Source organism: Dicentrarchus labrax, unplaced genomic scaffold (assembly GCF_905237075.1).
Source record: "Dicentrarchus labrax unplaced genomic scaffold, dlabrax2021, whole genome shotgun sequence".
Lineage (NCBI taxonomy): Eukaryota > Metazoa > Chordata > Actinopteri > Moronidae > Dicentrarchus > Dicentrarchus labrax.
The window spans coordinates 19389848-19408476 of NW_026136709.1; the positions used below are offsets into that span (position 1 = coordinate 19389848).

General features: G+C 40.7%; 1 protein-coding gene across 3 annotated transcripts in view; it reads left to right on the forward strand.

Moving 5' to 3' along the window:
• The first annotated feature begins 3946 nt into the window (after positions 1 to 3946).
• sh3kbp1 (SH3-domain kinase binding protein 1) overlaps positions 3947 to 18629 on the forward strand; it is a 31993-nt gene continuing 17310 nt past the window's right edge. For 2 of the 3 annotated variants that reach the window (XM_051410680.1, XM_051410681.1), the window contains exons 1-2: positions 3947 to 4166; positions 11273 to 11430. In XM_051410680.1, the coding sequence (XP_051266640.1) occupies positions 4163 to 4166; positions 11273 to 11430 (162 nt within the window). In that variant the 5' untranslated portion in view covers positions 3947 to 4162. The remainder of the gene's footprint in view (positions 4167 to 11272; positions 11431 to 18629) is intronic. The other variant, XM_051410679.1, reaches the window with a different exon arrangement.

An 18629-nucleotide genomic window follows, 5' to 3' on the forward strand; every position in this document is an offset into this window, starting at 1 on the left:
GAACTTGAAATTAAGGCGCTTTGCTGCGTCAAGGGGAGAGAGGCACTTGTGGTTTTTTATGTCAAACATAAGGTTCTTCACCCCAGTAATGTTCATACAGTCCCGAAAATGACTTAAATGCACCAGTTCAGATGCCATCAAACAAGAAATATGGAGGTGCTAGAAATACAGTCTGCCCTCCTGAGACTTCTCACTGTGTGTGGTTGTGTGTTTCCACATGTACAGTACGCTGACAGTAGGTGGCAAAATTGAATTGGGGCTGAGCACATCATGCAATAGCAACACTGTCCCAGATGGTGTCACCTTAGTGCTTTGTGTTAAAAAATTACCTCTCATCTCTGGAGAGAGTTCAGCTCCATCTCTGGATGAAAAACAATTTGTCTCTCTGAAGGGAACCGGCACATACAGCAGCACAGATGGCATCCACGTGGGAGTATTCGTGTGATAAGATACCACAATACCACATCTTTTACATTTAGTTTACATTTCACAGTGGGTTCTTGTAACTGAAGGGGTGGTTTGCTTTCTTACCCAGGAGACTGGCGGTTTCTTGGCTGCTGTGGGATCATCCCTGTGACAGGACTGTTTCTCCATAAGTCCATCCTGTTTCCACTTAAACTGAATTGTGTATCAGAGATAACTTGAAACACATGTGATGGTGTTACAGTTCGAAGGAATGACTCCGGAGGCCTTCACAGAATATGAGAAATATGGGTGCAAGATGTTTGGCATTGTAACTCTACTAACCAGTGGTCACAACTGAGAGTTATGGATAATGCTAAATGCTAAAACCAGCTGCAACGTAGCACAAGGGGGGAATAGTCAGCCTGGCTCTGGTTTTGCACAAATTAACACATTATCACTTAATATATAGTCCAGTCTTTGTCCCAAGCAAACTGATACAGACAGAGTAGTATCAATCTTCTCATCTAATTACAACAAGGCATCGAATAAGTGTATTTCAGTTATTTCTGAAGATAGTTTAATTTGTTGCCTTGTGTGAAGCATGTTGTACCTTCATTTTTGAGACACAACTGCTATAGTTCTTGGTAACTCTTCCTCTGGCATTGAATATGATGGATAATGAGAGGGGTTTTACACCTTTTCAAACCTACAGGACCTAATAAAAGGGTAGTTTTAAGCCAAATATGTCATTAAGCGATGCGTCACACTCTAAATATGGACATTCACTCACACAATCAAGTCAAGGTCACACAAGTATCATCTCTTGCGTCACAGATACCTGATATGCATTCACAAATACAGATCTCATATCATATGAAGGCCATTTCTGAACTGTGCTATCACTTCAGATCTCGTCTGTGCAGCAGCTCGTTCTGTCACTGTACAGCCACCCAAGTGACGGAAAATCTAAATTCCTCATCTCTTTCTCTCCAGTATCGCTGCATCATTTCATCGCTCCCTCTTTCTGCTGCTGCCAGCACATTCATTCTCCTCTGCATGGAGTTTGATCCAGAGGGGACAACAACACTGCAGGGCTTAGCATGGAGTATGTGTGTGTGGCAGAGAGAGAGAGAGTGTGTATCTGTAGGCTACTGTATGTGTAATAAGGTTTCTGTTAATTAAAACAGTTTTTAATGAGGGCCACATAAAACTGTGAGACCACTAGATAACACTGATTATACAGTCAGATGAAGATATCAGTCTACCACAGGAGCTACAGTCCTCTCACTGTGCAATGTTGAGGTATACGTTAAAGCTTAGTTATCGCGAGATTTGGGCTGCACAGGTGCGAGGCTTGAGCTTGGAAGATGCTACTTTCAATGGCTGTTGGAAATATCGATATTCTTAGGGGAAAGTGCATGAACAACGCTAAAAGAAGTGATAGAAGTTGCTCGTGCTGAACTTTCTTGTTCATTTAACCATCTCACCAATAGAAAACAAAATAAACTCATCCTATACAATACTTATTTTTTTACTATTACTTATAAGTAATAGTAAAGAATAATTAGTTAGTCATAAGTCTTAAGGAGAAATTCACACTTTAATTACAGGCTGTTTTGCTTAAATGTTAAACCTCCTCATTTATAAAAATAAAAAATGATTTGCTTAACAAGATAAGCTGTCATTATTTCTGACCTGTTTCTGACTTATTTTGCATCCTGTGTTTTTGTACTGTTTTTATTATTCTTGTCAAACATTTATTCATTTTTCTGTACCTATATTCCTGTTTCACTTGTATATGACATGCCTGTATTCATACATATATACAGCCTACATAACTGTGCATGCACGTGTACATAGATTAGTATATAACATGATTTATTGAAGAACAATCAATAAATCTGGAACTATTTTGATAATCAAATCCTCATTTTGATATTTTTTTAAGCAAATATCGCGGTGTCAGCTGCTCCAATTTGAAGATTTGATGCTTATTTCTGTCACACATTAGAGCAATCTGTATATCTTTGGATTCTGGACAAATCAAGACATTTGAAGACATCATCTTGGGGCATAATAATAGCATTTATCATGATTTTCTGAGATTTTATAGAGAAAATAATCAATTGAATAATCTGGAAAATCATTGGCAAATGAATCAATCAGTTGCAGCTCTGTCCCAACTAAGCACATTACTATACCAATACTAGACTTGCACTACAAATGTGCAGCACATTATCGGGCACTTATCATAACCCAGCCAGTGGGACCAAGGCCATCAAATTACTTGTTTATTTAGTTCAAGTTCAATACCTTTATTTGTCCCTGAGGGGCAATTGCTTTTGCCGCAGTAGCAATAAAAAACACAACGGCAACAACAGCAACACAGATGAGACACACAGACAAAAGATGAACCAGCCACACATACATAACGACACACAGTAAAAAGGTAAAAGTTAAATGTTAGTGGACAAAATAAAGAAAAAGGAGAAATAGGTTGGAAATGAAATGATGGATTCTGCCTTCTTTATCAACTGTTTGTTGTACAGTTTGATAGTTTTGTTTACTATTGTTCACCCGTATAATGTGTTATGTTTGAGAGGTGAATACCAGCAAATACATGAAAAAGTAAAAACTGTTTCCTCAGGGATCTGTCAACCTGGGACTTGGCTAGCTTGTGTATTTATATTTATATTAGAATATTATATATTCATATTTATATAATAAAGAAAGTCGACTCAGAAGTAAATTAGGCTAGACAGAAGTGGTGATGTGTGTGAGCAAGAGTGGGTGTTGATTAGTGTAAAAACCAAACCAAAAGCCAATTTGATGTCCACAACATGATGTCAGAAATAGAATACAATCTGCAGGTCTTTGACCTTGGTTTGTTGTTGTGAACAACAAAGATGATACAAAATGATGATATAGTGAATATTAGCTGAATTGGCCCTCCTATGAGATGCAGTGGCCTCAAGCCAGTTTGAGTTTGAGGCCCCTGGTTTAGACTAGTTATTTTAGTTTTGTATTTTTTATTAGTTTTTAGTTCTATTTGGTTTTCCATTTTTGTTTTTGTTTAAAAATGTTTAGTTTTGTGATGATTTAAGTCTTAGTTTTAGTTTTTTTTATAATAATATGTTGGGTATTATAGACAGGAGGAAGGTTTACAATACAAATACATTACACAGTCATGTAGACATCCAAGTCTCCAAAAAAAAAAAAAAAAAAACATTTTAAAGAATGCAAGGTTTTCATTCTAATAACAGCTCACTGTGAGCATTGAGATCTGCTGTCTCACAACGCGCAGTAATTGTGTCACCGCCATCTGTTCCGAGCCGAGTGCTTCATGGTGCAACAAATTGCGTCACACATTGCTCCCCATAATGAAGACACACACTGAAGCGAAACCGGAGTTTACGCGGTGCACCTGAAGGCAACGAGAGAGAGAGAGAGAGAGAGAGAGAGAGAGAGAGAGAGAGAGAGAGAGAGTTTGTTCATCAGCGCTTTTCCGTTTTCTGGCTCCTCGCTCTGCCTCCTCTGTCGTGTCACGGGAGAGAGAGAGAGAGAGAGAGAAAAAAAGAGGAAGGAATATGGTTTCATCTGACGCTCCTCCCGTTTCAGCGCTGCTGTAGCGGATCTCCAGTGCGAGCAGGAGGCTGGGGCTCGGTCCGGCACAAACCCCCTCTCTACCTGAAACAACCACCTCAACCCCGTTTCCAACCAGCCTGCAGGAGCGCCCCCAGCACACCGGGACACATAAATGGGTGAGATGCGGCGCTTTTTTTGCTTCTTATATGGAGAATGCCCAAAAATAGCCTCCAGCGCCTCTGCGCATCTGGATGGGCTGGAATAAACGCCCGGTCCAGATGCGCGCTGGGGTTCAGCCTCTCTCCTTCCTTCCCCTCCTCTCTCTCCTCTCCTCTTCTCTCCTCTCCTCCCTACCTCACCACCCCTGACGTCGCTTCAGACATAGCCGAGCTGTTTGTAAGTGACCGCACGGGCTCGCTTTCGCAGTGTTTCCGATTCTTTATTCATGATTAGAAAGCTTGCGCGTGGGTGTGCGAGCGCGGCCGCGTGCGCTGCGATCTGAGGGGAAGCGGCCGGTCACATTGATGAGTTGCAGATGTTGACACGTTTACATTCACTCTCTGTCTGTCTGTCTGTCTGTCTGTCTGCCCATTGTGTTACACAGTGTTTGACTCTCCCCGGCTCCCCCCGGTCTCTGTGCATGGAGCGGGCCTGGCTGTGACATTCCTCTCACCGTCGCCATCATTTCCCACAGCACTGCGCCGTTGCACACAATGCATGGGAATTCATTGATTACAGGTTCTGCGGACCTGTAATCAATCAATTAGGTGCATATGCAAATGAGCTGATTATTTCAAAGATGCCATGCAGGCCCGGATGTGGTACTAACTTCTTCTTTTTGTGCTACTTTTCCCTAATGAGGACATCCTTTTAGACAACTTCTCATTGCTCTGCATGGGAGGAGCATGTGACAGTACAGTGTCTGACAGTATATGAATGATTGATAAAGTAAAGGTTCTGTAATTATGTAACCAGTAATGGATGTAGTCATTAGTTGCAGCCCTTTGTATGCATCCTCTCTGCTGCATGTAAACAAACAATGCACAGCTAGCCTCAAGGGACACAGTCACAGGCACAACAACCATCAAGGCTGGATCACCAACTGGGAAAAAGCATGCTGTCATGGGTCCGAAAACCCCCCAAGATGCTCTGTGTGTGTGTGTGTGTGTGTGTGTGTGTGTGTGTGTGTGTGTGTAATGTGGCAGTTAAATTAATTGCAAGATCAGTTTTAATATGCACCACTTAATTCCAATGTCAGATGAAATGGAAATTACAAGGGCCCTTAAACAGGTCCTGCACAAACAAAGTGTAGTTTGTTGCATTCACAGTGTGCGTATCCCTTTATAAATCTGTAGAGATGGTGGTGGTGGTGGTGGTGGTGGTGGTTGTGGTGGTTGTGCGGGGGTGCAAATGGGGGGACCTCAGCTAAGTTTTTGCCCCAGGGTCCCCAAGTGAGTTTAACCATCCATAGCATGTGTATGAGAGGAATACGTTGCCTGTATTGTCTGTATATAATGCAGCACTCACACTAGCTATGACTTTGGTGTTAAAACTTGAATTAACGCCTCTAGGATAGTGTCAGAAACAAAGGCAGAACATTATAGGCCTCATAAAAATAAACTCTAAGGCAGAACACTTGCACTGGATCGCCTTTAACGTAATTAAGTGTATTGTGAGAGTATTTAGATGGCGTGCAAGACATCAAATGCAGAAAACCTTAATTGAAAGACATAAATACCCTTTTTTTTTTTTACGTTATTTTACATTAAACTATCCTGAAAATGCAGGACTTTAAACAGCTTGTCGTAATGCATTCTTGGGCCATTTTGCTGTTTTAGTTATGTCTTTGTTTGTTCTTGCAGTTAACAATACAAATAGGCTTAAAGACAAAACAGCACACTTATAGTAGATATTTTTCTGCTGTCGCTGCAGTTTCCAAGGAGAAAAAAAGCTTTGTAATCTAAAACGCTGACCTTCAGTCCCTCTGAATTGAAGCCAGAGCGTTTATTTCAAGACATTTGCACAAAGATTCAACAGTTATACAGACACATACTGTATGTTAAAGGAGTTTATCGTCATTAGTACTAACAGAAAGTAATACAAAGTGGCTGAAAGACTTGTGGTGGTACTTTTCTCACCTTGAACTGAAACACTCTCACTCTCTGTCCTGCTTTTGCTGTCACTGTAACCATTGCTCTCTCCACCTACATTGAAAACACAATGATGAATGCACAAAGTTCTCATCTGGGGGTTGCTGAAAGGCATTCTGGGAAATGGGAGTGCTGGGAATTAGGACTAGACAATGCAGGTTGACGTAGTAAATCACAAAATAACAGCATGCGGCACAATAATGAGCAAAGAATGGCTGGAATTTTCCTTTAATGTGGGAGAATCTGCTGAAGTCTGTGATCCGATCCACAGTTGGAGTGGGTGGCTTTGACTCCCAGTGGGCCGCGGTCCAGCCTGAATGTTTCACCGACAGAAACAGGCAGCTGTTCTTGACATCATCAGCAACACCAGTGAAACATACCCACAACTAAACACAGGTCCGCTGTAAACCAGTGAAATGTCAGCATGGCTTTGCAGAGTTCAGTGCGTATCTTATGTGCAGTTTCCCCCTTATCTAAACTGACTGCAGCTGTTCAGAGGACGCTCAGTTCCTGTGTGTGTGCGTGTTTCTTGACCACTTGAGTGGGAGTTTTGTTTTGTCTGCAGACTTTCAAATATTCTGTTTCTTGTCTTCTCATGGTCTGGGGTCACACACACGCCATCAACATTGGAGTGCATAATGCTGCAAATAACGATTATTTGTAATGTTTTAATCTGGAAATCCCTATAGGGATGTCCTTAAGTTGTTAAAAATCAAAAATATACAATTTACCATTAAAAAAAAACAACTAATGCTCGTATTTGAGAAGCAGGAAGCAGCAAATATTTGTCGTCTTTGCTTGGAAAATGAAATAGTTGCAGATGAATCTTCGACGAATCATTGCAGCGCAATACGTTGAGTTTTGGTAAACCTTAAGCATCATGTTTGTTTAACGTTTGTTGTAAATGTAGGTTTTTATCGAATTCAATTTTACTAAAATATAGTAACTTACATCTAGCTATTCTTAGACCGTGTTCTTGAAAGTTAGCCAGCTCACTAGCTCGCCATAAGGCTCGGTTGGATGATTGGAAAGTGGCTTAAGCAAACATTAAACTACTTTTCTTTAAAGCTAAGACAAATAAAAGGTTTTAAGGTTTTAGTAAGGTCCAAGCAATTTACTTTCTCATGTTTGATAGGTTACAACTTATTAGCCCTCTTTAGCGAGACCTTGTTAGTGTGTTAGCAAAAAGCTAACTGCTAAATATTTGACTTTCTTCACCAGCTAGTTGCTAACTGAGTTTTTCATTGCTGGAAACACACACCTTTGGAGATATTAAACCCGTTGAACCTGAACCATAACGCTTCACTAAATGAGCAGGCCCTAAAACGACAACAAGGAGCTAAAAGATGCTAATGAGCACTTGGGTCCATTCACTGATGTTTTGTAATGGTTACCATCGATATACGGACACGCTATGTGGAATGACATCTAATCATGAGCCTTTAGTGGTATTTTCTTGTTATCTCTGTTTCTCTGTTTGCAATGTGGTGCCGGCCACAGGCAGTGATGCTACCATATGGTCTCTACTTATGTATCTTTTTCTGAGGACGTGTCTTCATACCTGGTGTTAATGGGGTCTGTGAGTGACCCTCTTTTTTGACACAAATAAATTAATTTCAGCCTCAGATTTGGTGCTCGAGTACAGCGGCAGGACAGTGTATGTGGGATTGACTGAATAAACTACAATGTGTGTGAGTGTGTGTTCATGATAATGAAGGTTGTGTCACCCAGTGCGACAGTGCGGCTCACTGATGTGTTTTTTAATATATTTCTGGATAATAATGGAGGTAATAGACTATATCAGGCTTTGGATGACAAAAGGCTACATTTTAATTATCATATTGCTTTCAGATGATCTCGCTGCATAGTTTGTATCTACGCCATCATGCTGTGCTGTATATTCATAGACTTTAAATGGAGGCGGTGTGCTTTTATATCCAGCGTAGATATATTGCATGGCTCTGTTTCCACTCTTTCTGCATAGCTTCGCTTCAGACAGAGATTTGGCGTTAACTTCATGTCACTTTCAACTTGCACCCTTCTTTGCACTCAGTGATGTGCGTTCTGTTGCGGAGCCACAAGCTGTCGTCTTCTTCGGTGGTGTATGTGTTGTTGACTGACGTGGGTGGGTGGGTGGACTGCAGTGTGTGTTGTCCTGTTCTGCCACTCATGTACTGTAATGGTGGTGCTTTGCTGCCACTGACTATAAATTCACTGTACATACTTCTCCTTACTGAAGAACCTTCCACTTGCACTCGCGCCACTTCCCCACAGACTACCCAACCGAGAGCCAAAAAAATTGTATTTGTTCCACGTCTCTGTCTCGTCTGCAGCTAATCTCCCTAGTTATCTCACGCCAGAATCATATCCTCCCCATCTGATCACCATGCCAACTTGGACTACAGTCGCCTGCTTTGTCTGCTTAATATTGATGTCTTGTGGAAGTCCTCCTCCTCGATGTCAACTCAGAGCGACGCCTTGACCTTCCACTTTTAGCACAAGTGCTTCCTCAAGAAGTGGGGTCTTGTCGTTGTTTTTGTGTTATCATTTTGGGTGTTTGTGCATTTGTGTATAAAAACATGCAACTTTTTGTGCATGTTATACTATGTGTGCATGTATGTGTGTGAGGGAGAGATCGTTTTGGGGAGGAAGCCAGTGTGTCTGAGTCATAGCTACCCCTTTATAGTGTTGTTCCCATGGTTACCCCACCCCCGAAACTCCCCCGCCCCACCTCCCCCCTTTAGCTGTACACACAGTTTAAACAAGGATCAGGCCTCAGCAGGCCAGTATGTGCGTGAGTATGCGTGTGTGCAAAGGTTTAGGGTTAAGATACATGATATGACACATTCATTACATTTTTACAAGTATCAGCTGCACCAGCAGTCACAAGGTTTTTGCGTGCAAATGTATGCACTGATGTGTGTGATAAGGAAAGAGAGGTTTTTGCATGCATTTTTCAAATGCTGGTTATTATTTGGCTTCTACTGAGTATATTTTCCTGTTTTAATCCTATAAGTACCATATAGCCACCAGTCTGCCGATCATTCAGTCACTTAATTCCATTTGTCTCTACTTTGCCATTTTGTGACTGGTGTTAAGCTACTTTTAATGAAACTCAACATTCCCTGCACACATATTTTATATTAATGTCCGTCTCCTTCAATCCAACACAACAATCTGACTTTTATCTGTAATTTTAAATGTGTGCAGCACCCTAATACAGTTCAATTATGTACTTCATCTTCAGTCATTTCTATTAGCATGTTATACATCAGTGGTTCCCAACCTGGGGGTCGGGACCCCCACTTGGGGTCGCCAAAGCTTCACCGGGGGTCACAAGGCCTTCTTGATATTAATGCATGCTAGAAAACTTAAAAAATATACACAGTAGGTCCATATCTTAGGATTTGGTTCACTTCTGTGAGGGAAAGTAAATGTAAGTACATTGTTGAATTTGTGGCTAAGTGTCAAAACAGAATTAGTCAAAAAAGAAGCCTAGTAAGTCTGTATGATTGTTAAAAAACAATAAAAAAAAAACAGATAATACAGACAGAAAATTGTATTAAAAGTTCTCTAAACAGGAATTTAATCTGCTCAAAATTCATCCAGATAACTTGTTTTACACAAACTTCTTGCAGTCACTGAGTTCATATTTGGGTTAATCGTACAGTTTTGAATAAAATATTAAATATCCATAAAATATGTAACTTAAGCGGGGGTTGTCAGTTTACTAAATGATAGGTCCCTTGAGGAAAAAGGTTGGGAACCACTGTTATACATAAGTTCTATGCTAGAGTCAGCACAACAGATGTCAAGATGTTTATTTATATTGCTTATTGCATATGTAATGCTGCATTCACATGGATTCAGGCAGATGGTAGAAGGCAAACCGGATGTCATATTAGTGGATGAGAACAGGAGGGTAAAATAAAGTGAGGCCGTGACAGCATACTGACAGTAACAGTGAAAAACAGTAAATATTTTAACTTTTTGCCGCAATATTCTTATTCTAATTTTTTGTTAGAATCTTCGTCGTGTTTTTATTTAACTGTTGCGAGTTGGAGCCTGCCTGAAGCCTTTCACTGTCTCATTGATGTTTACATTGCACAAGAACATGTGACAATAAAACACCCTTGACTTTTAATGCAAGTCATCTAGAGAATGTCACTGACAGTAGATTGAATGCCTTGAAAGCCTTCTGTGCCGTTCTTTGGTCCTCCCTCACAACCTTTTGATAAACTTTGGATAGCTTCAGCGTCATTGTGACAATAATAAACGATTGTGGTCATGGTTAAAAGAAACCAATTCTGACTTCCTGCTGGAAACGGGAAATGAACAGCGATTTCCCAGTTTTTGTAACTCTGTAAGAATGTCATTTGATTTCATCTGCTGCTCTGGTCGTAACTTCTATGTCAGCGAGAAGCGTTTGTCATTTGAACGGTAACAGATGTACTTTTGGGGAACCGCCTGAAGCCACTCTTGCTGTCATCAGATCTCAAGGATACAGACAATGTGTTTTGGTGAGAAACACTGAATGTAAACTTATTTGTTCACAATAAGACTCCCCAGGGCACCTTTAATTAGTGAGCGAAAACAGGTTTCCTGTAGCAGCCGAGTGGGGAGTATAATATCACTGCATTGTTCCACTGATGGAATTAGAGCAGTGGAATATACATTGTGCTGAATTTACCATTTGCGTTATGACAGTACAGGTAATTCCACTTCCCCCTTGATTTGTTTGTGTGTATTGGAGAGTAGGCCGTTGTTTGAATTATGAATGCATTTGTGGAAATAAAACACTCATCAGATCTGCACCAAAGATAAATTACATACAGTTTACTTTATGTCAGAGTTGCAGGCCAGAGTAAATTGCATTTTAATGGAAGACGTCACTGTTGTTGTAGGATAGTGTTAAGGAATGTGTGTGTGTGTGTGTGTGTGTGTGTGTGTGTGTGTGTGTGTGTGTGTGTGTGTGTGTGTGTGTTTCACTTCCAGTTTTGATTCAATAAACCAGCACAATTGTCAAAATCAAAACCGCTGAGCCAGAGAGTAAATATAGAACAATCTGACTCCTCTGTAGCTTATAATGTGGCTTACTGTTAACAACCCAACCTTCTTCTCATTGTTCCCAGTGGAGGCCGTGGTGGAGTTCGACTATGAGGCTCAGCAGGACGATGAGTTGAGCCTGACGGTGGGCGACATCATCGTGAACATACGGCGGGACGACGGAGGATGGTGGGAGGGAGAGCTGGGAGGACGCAGGGGGCTGTTCCCGGATAACTTTGTCAGGGTGAGTAATCACAATCACCCCTTCACCTAATTTTCTCTCATTCTCTCCTCATTCTCATCCTCTTACTCGCTTCATAAACCCACAAGAGGCTCTCCACAAATAGCAGCGGAGTAAAAATGCAGTTTGTAACTGCAGGGTGGTTTACTTGGGGTGTCCCCACAGGATGTCTTAGCTTTTTTAGCCTAATAAAAAAACTAAAGAAATTCACATTAAACAGAAAAATACAACTGTACACCTTCAAAATTAAAGTTTTTCTTTTTTTACATTGTGTTTTTGTTACCATAGAATGAGCCATTGTTATCTTCAGGGGGAGCAGTTCCTCTTCTGTGGTGTCCCTACCTCAGTACTGTATTCCCTGTCATCAAACTGGCCTCCGTTGGTCTTGGAAGCTGTTTTCAGACCTGGTCCGGCCAGGTGCACTGGAAGGCTGCTCAGTCCAGTTCTGGTGCCCAATCTGGACTCAAATAGGACCGCTAAATTAGAGAATAGTCACAATTCTTACAAACTGCACCTTAAAGGTTTAGATTAGGTTAATGTGAATGCAGAGCCAATAGAGTGAGTGAGTGAGTCAGATTAATTTATTAGATCAGATTTATTTCTTTGTTACAGCTCCCTTTGGAAACCAGAAATATTTTACACCCTCCCCCGAAATTAATTGCATTTCCAACCACCGAGAGCACAGTGAAATATTAGTTTCATGTTCTCTCTGGATCGGAAAACAAAACATAGTATGTTGTTAAATACAACATACAGATGAGTGACAAATTAGTGGAAAAACCAACAGAAAATAAATGTCATATAGCTGTTTTGATGATGGTGGTGGAGAAATCATTGGTCCAAAATCTGCTGTAGGTATTCCACATTTGTTATGTTTCTCCTCTCCTTTTATTTTGTGCCCAGATTGTATATTAAAGGCCCAACACATTAGCAACAGTACATTCCACCTTCCCATATATGGTTGCATGCATGTGTACTGCATTCCTATGCAACCAAACAGTCCACATTTAATGAAAACCCCCAAATCCCTCAGAAAACGAGAGGTCTTCATTTAATTCTGTCTACCTTTAATAAGAGGCCAGCTGCAGTTAAAAATGCTAATGAAGCCTAAAATCCAGTATTGTCCAACTATGACTAAAACCAACTGAACTATCTGTATAAGTTCCTTGGAAAGGGCTTAAACGTGGGCGGGACTAACCAGAAGTTGTTGATTTAAGTCTGGAATTGAATTGGGTTTATCAGAAGTTGCTATATTTAAAAAAAAATAAATAAAAGTTTCAATATTTATAGTTTATTAAACATTTTATTTGACACATGTACTCATAAAAAGTGCATTCAGTCCTTCTGCACAACCACCATCCAATGTGAAATGCCGGCATCATGGAGTCCAAATAGGGATAACGAGGCACACTTTTGGATAGTCTATCCTCAGAAACATTCCTGTTGTTGTAAGGAATGGATAAAGAAAGTAGATCCCAATCCCAATGTCGGAAAGCTGTGAGGGAATGTGGTTTCAGAAGATGTTTGACCATCTGACGAGCACCTCCGATGAAGTTAGTAAAAATAATAAGCTAAAAATGGGTTAATTCCGCGTCATCTCATTCCAAGTCAATTCAAGTTCCTCTTTGTCTTGCCTCCAATTTGACTTTTCTGTGGTCCGTTTAGCGCACAGAAAATGTCAGACGTAAACATTTAGACGTGTAGGTGTGAGAGCAAATATTCAGAAAGGAGTAAAGTAGGTCAGAGCTTTTGATATTCATAGTAAAACAGTGTGTTGATAGTGATGTCAGGAGGGAAGTATCTTGTTCACTGTACCATGAGGAGGAAGTAGAAAAGTACCACAAGTCAAGGGCGACAGAGAACGGCGTTCACATTTGGACATCGCTGAAGAAGCCCGTTCATTGTCAGGTGGTTTGACTGTGCAGTCAGGCTTTTATTTGTGCTGACTGAATGTCACAGCTCTCATTCACTGTCAGCGAGCTTGACAATGGGCCTGTGAAGGCTCACTGACGGTGTTTGCATGGATGTGTGTTCGTGTGTGTGTGAGAAAGAAAGAGAGAGAGATACGGAGGGAGGCTGTGAGTAATGCAGTAATACCAGACTGGTCTGTCACAAGACTGTAGTTATGGGAATCAGTGACATTAAGCTTCGCAATGCAGATGAGTGTGTGTGTGTGTGTGTGTGTGTGTGTGTGTGTGTGTGTGTGTGTGTGTGTGTGTGTGTGTGTGTTTGTGTGTGTGTAGGAAGTGGGGGGATGTGGATAGACAGGTTGAAAAGGGGGGGGCAGGAAGTGATGGTATGCAAGCATCCCCCTCTGGTGCTGACTAACTGACTATTAAGGTGAAGGTCATTGAATTAACCTTTTCAGTAAAAGACCGTCGTTTCGAAAGATGAGTTTGCTTCCAGTTTTTAAACCGCTCCGAGGTTAACAATCTGCTAATTCTGGACTTTGCACGTGTTATTTGTGGGTTAATTTAGCGAAGCAACCAATGTTACAGCTATTATGAGACTGCAAGCTACTCATGCAAGCTTATTGAAGATGCATTAGTCAGTGTGCGAATAGCATTTGTCAAAGCCTGGAGCGGTTATTGGCTGTCCAACTAATTAGCTAAACAGATTTTTATCTTAAAACCAAACTGCTCACTGGGGAAATGGAAACACTAATCTTTTCAAATCTGTTGAGATTGTGAATTTACGAACACAATCAGCTGCTCTCAATTACTGTTTCTCAGGAACAGGCACCTACAGTATCACTAGCATGTTTTCTAGTACACCTTCCAACACTAATGACAATATTAGGGCTCCAACTGTTTCACTTTGGTTGGTCTATGAAATGTCTGAAAGCCATCCGTGGGTATATCTTTATACTAAGGAAGTGCTGTAACCATCTGACCTTTGTGGATTAGACAAGCAGGTGTTGCAAATTAGAATCACATGTTCTGATTTGACATAAAAAGCGAACCATTGTGTCTTTATGGTGCAGAAGAGCAGCTGGATTCGCTGGTAGACGCTTTTAAGATGTAAAGTCACTGCAGATGTCCGAACAGTGCTAGAGTTGAACATAACCATACATTTTAAACTTCTAAGCTTAGTCTATAAAACGTCAGAAAGTACCAAAAAATACCCCCTTATAGTTTTTTATGAAGTCCAAGTTAACATTTTTAAATGTCTTGTTTTATCTGAAACTGAATGTATTCAGTTACACATACTATACTATGAAAATATTAAAAAAGAGACAGAAAAGAAGCAAATATTATGTATATATATCAGCTCTAACTTAAACTAAAGCGGCTCACTGCGTATGTTTACATATCTTGTTATAAAGGAAACTTTTATAACTCGCTATCAGCATGTGTGAGAGCTTCCGTTCTGTATGACCACTGAATAGAGTTGAGCAATAACGATGAGGTTTATGAAAAGAGGGGAAATAAGATTTTGCATCATTGTTCCTGTGCATTTCACAAGCTCTTTTACAAGCAAAACTCCCTCTGTTCCTCCATTCTTTATCCCTGTTTATGTCTCTGAGTTAGGTCTAGTAAAATTATATTTTTCTAAAATCACAAATCATAATTTGCCTCAGGGGGCTTTACCATTTGTACAGGGTATGACAGCCTCCGCCACTAGGAAGAACTCCCATAAAAAACTCTTTTAAAATTAGTTAAAAATGGAAAAAATCAGAGGATAGTCAGATTCCTTTGTAGTGCGAACAAGGCCAACATGTCCTTGTTGTTACACTGCATTGTTTTGCAATATGACGGGGAGGAAAGGTCAGAGGTCTAGTGATAGGGGACACACAAAGCAATGTTTAGCATTAAAGCAGTTCAGTGTAAACTACATACTTGCTGTCAGACACACACACACACACACACACACACACACACACACACACACACACACACACACACAACCACCGGCACAGTGTACATTATCCAGGTGTTTCCTGTTCAGATATGATGAATCATGTTGTCTTCCTCTCCTCTTCAGCTGGGTTTCCTTTAACTCTAGGTTACCTCCATATCCCCACAGGAGGACTTGCAGTAGAGCATGACTGCAGTCCAAGTAGTAACAAAGGCCTCCAAGAATAGTAGAGTTAGCGCTTTCTTTGATTTCTTTTGCAACACCACACAAGCATTAGTCTCCCGTTCCAAACTAAAACCTATTCATTATTTAAAACAAGCAGTCTTAATAGATAACAGATGGATTTTAGAATGTATGCTCCATTACTTTTCATGAAGCATAAAGCCAAAAAGCTAGTAAACACCGCCTCTGCTTCACCACTCATAAAAAACGGGAAACTGTGTAGGCTAACAAATGGCCACAGTGGGTTTCTGTGTAGGTTGGCTTGAGCAATGTGGAGTCTCCAAGTTAAAAGAGACATTTTTCAGTCTATGGGTGTGTGTCTGTGCATGTGAGTTTCTAAATGAATGTGTGTGTGTGTCTATATATGTTTTTTTTCAGTACATGAAGGCGTGCAGTATATAGAGTTAGAGCCAGTCCATCTGCACTGCAGAATCAATGTCTGACTCTACATTAACACTGCATTAGCCTACTTACCAAACTACAAACACCACATGTCAGGGGAAGGTAACTGTGTGACTGACCTGACCTCAGTAGTTAGACGTCATACAACACACCAAACTCCAAAGTTGTGTCGTCTTAGCTGCTAGCAAGCACTTTCAAATAACTCCAAAATTGTCTTATTTATGTTTTCTTAGCTGCTAGCTAGCTCCTTCGAGTCACTCCAAAGTTGTCTTAAACATGTGGTCTTAGTTACTGGAAGCTGTGTAAACCCTGCAGTCACCAGGGTTAACGTTAAGTTAGCTGTATGCTAGCTCTAGTCTGACAGTGAACCAAATTAAAAAACACTGCTAACACTGTTAAACTCTTCGGAAAATCCACTTATTGTTTTTCTTGCCAAGAGTGGGACGAGAGGATTGATACTGCTTTCAGCAGATGATAAGCTTAGCTTAGCCTAAGACTAGAAGCAAAGGGGAAACAGCTAGCCTGGCTCTGTCCAAAATAAAAAATATATACCTATTCCTTTAAATATTCAGGTGTTTGTGATTTGCATACACATTTTTAATGTTTAATTGGCGTCTCAGCTACAAAGTATGTGAATATCTTCTCAACTGAGTGTCAATTTTGCAGTTTATGGTCAGGTGTTTGAAATCATACTAACTTTAATGTCCAGTCCCTAACCATTGGAGATCCTAAAATGGCTCTTTGCCGAAGATAAGCTGTTGTCTAGGAAACGTCTTCTCTTGTTGATATTTTTGGATCTCAGAGGCTCATTAAGGCTTTCACGCCACACCAGGCCAAACACAACCAGAGTGTGTGTGAGGGGTTGGATTCTGTGAGTCAGTATACCCGGGCCCCTATGCTTCAGTGAGCTGCGTTCGCCACAGGCCAGGGCTTATGAAACAGTGTCATGATGAATGTAGTGGAGAGATGTGAACCGTCATGTCTACTTTTTTCTGCGTCTCTGTGCGTGAATGTCTCCCTGTTTGTTGTCTTCCCATCTGCCTGCTTGTTGATTCTTCTGTCAGGCTGCGTGTGTGTCTGCCTGTCTCTCTCTGGGTTTCCTGATCAGTTTCGCATGGCGTCTTGTGATGCTTTATGCAAGTGAAAGTCATGTGGTCAGAGAGTGAGCGAACTGAAAGGCTGCAGATGTAGAAGACAGTCTGAGAGTCTTCTGTTTGTGTGTTTGTGTTTGTCCAAGCTTTACGAGCTCTGGCTGGTCGTCTGCAGGTAAACACTGAGGATCACCTGGGTTACTGACATCTAATACTACTGCTCCACCGCAGCGTCTGCAGCACAGCACAGGGCAGAGCGGAGATACAGTCTGACAAAGCTCCTTTGCATTTATTGAATACATACAGCAAGTTTATAGCATGACAAATAACCTCATGACCTTTAGGTTTATAGCACCGGTCCTTTTATTCCGAGGGATTTTCATTCACAGACTTATTTACAGTAAGTTATGTCCATTTCTGACAAAAACTAAAGAATTGTAGGCTTCTTTTTTTGACAATTTCTTACCTTTTTCTTACATTTTAGTCCAACTTTAGTCATGTTTTAAGTACATTATAGTTTAATGTGAGAATATCTTGTTTCTACATTATATGAGTGGTCCAATATTAACACTGGCCCTCCCTTAATAAAGAAGAGATGCAACCTAAATTACAGCTCAGGTACAAAATTTTAAATGGCTTGAGGCCACTGTTGGCATTGTCCTCTCATAGAAGGGCCACTTCAGGTACTACAAGAAAGCACAGTATTCTGAAAGTGTTTCCATTACTAACATCCTACATAAAAATGCAAACAGCAGCAGTGCGGCAGTATATTTGTTTTAAATGGATTGTGTTTAAAGGGGTGGTCTAAATTCATTTGAAACAACAACCAGTAAAAAACGATGATGATGATCTTACTGTTACCCGACGCCACAGCGTGTGGTTAATGTTGTGATCTTGTGAGTCTGTGTGTGTGTGTGTGTGTGTGTGTGTGTGTGTGTGTCTGTGTGTGTGTGTGTGTGTGCATGTGTCATCACAGCAAAATGTGGTACTGCTTTACAGGAACCATCATGGCGTACTTTGGCAGGGGTTTATACGTCTGTGGACAGATGTTGTCAACACGATAGCGTCACAACTGTTTGTTAGTAACTGTACAGGTGCTGAAATAAAAATGAATGCAGAGTTTGAAACTGGGTGTGGTCCGACCCATGACTACTCAGTGCTCATGTAATAATAGCAAAGACTAGAATGTCAACATGTTGGTATCATGGCTCGGGGGTCCCACCCATCGCAAAATATAGTTTTCCCATATTTTAGGGTTAAATTGATCCAAAATTACAGTAGAATTTTTTATAACTTTTCAATTTCACCACATTATTTACACATTTTTGACATGTTAATGTTGTATTGTTTTACAGACTGTCATTTATGTTAAGGGATCAGCTCAATTTTCTTGTTTTTTGCTATTGCTTCTGCTTTTGAATGAGTGAAGTACCACTTTATTCTATGATGAAGAGGCCATTTAGACTAAGGGCCTGTCCTCACGAATACATTTTTCTCAAATCTGGATAAATACTTTATCGTATCGGCCTCGCGTCCAGACGGATACGGCGTTTTCGGGGTGTGAAAGCGGTATTTTTTGGAAACGGGTCCCAGAATGGGAAAAACCGAAAACGCCGGATTGCCCGGAGT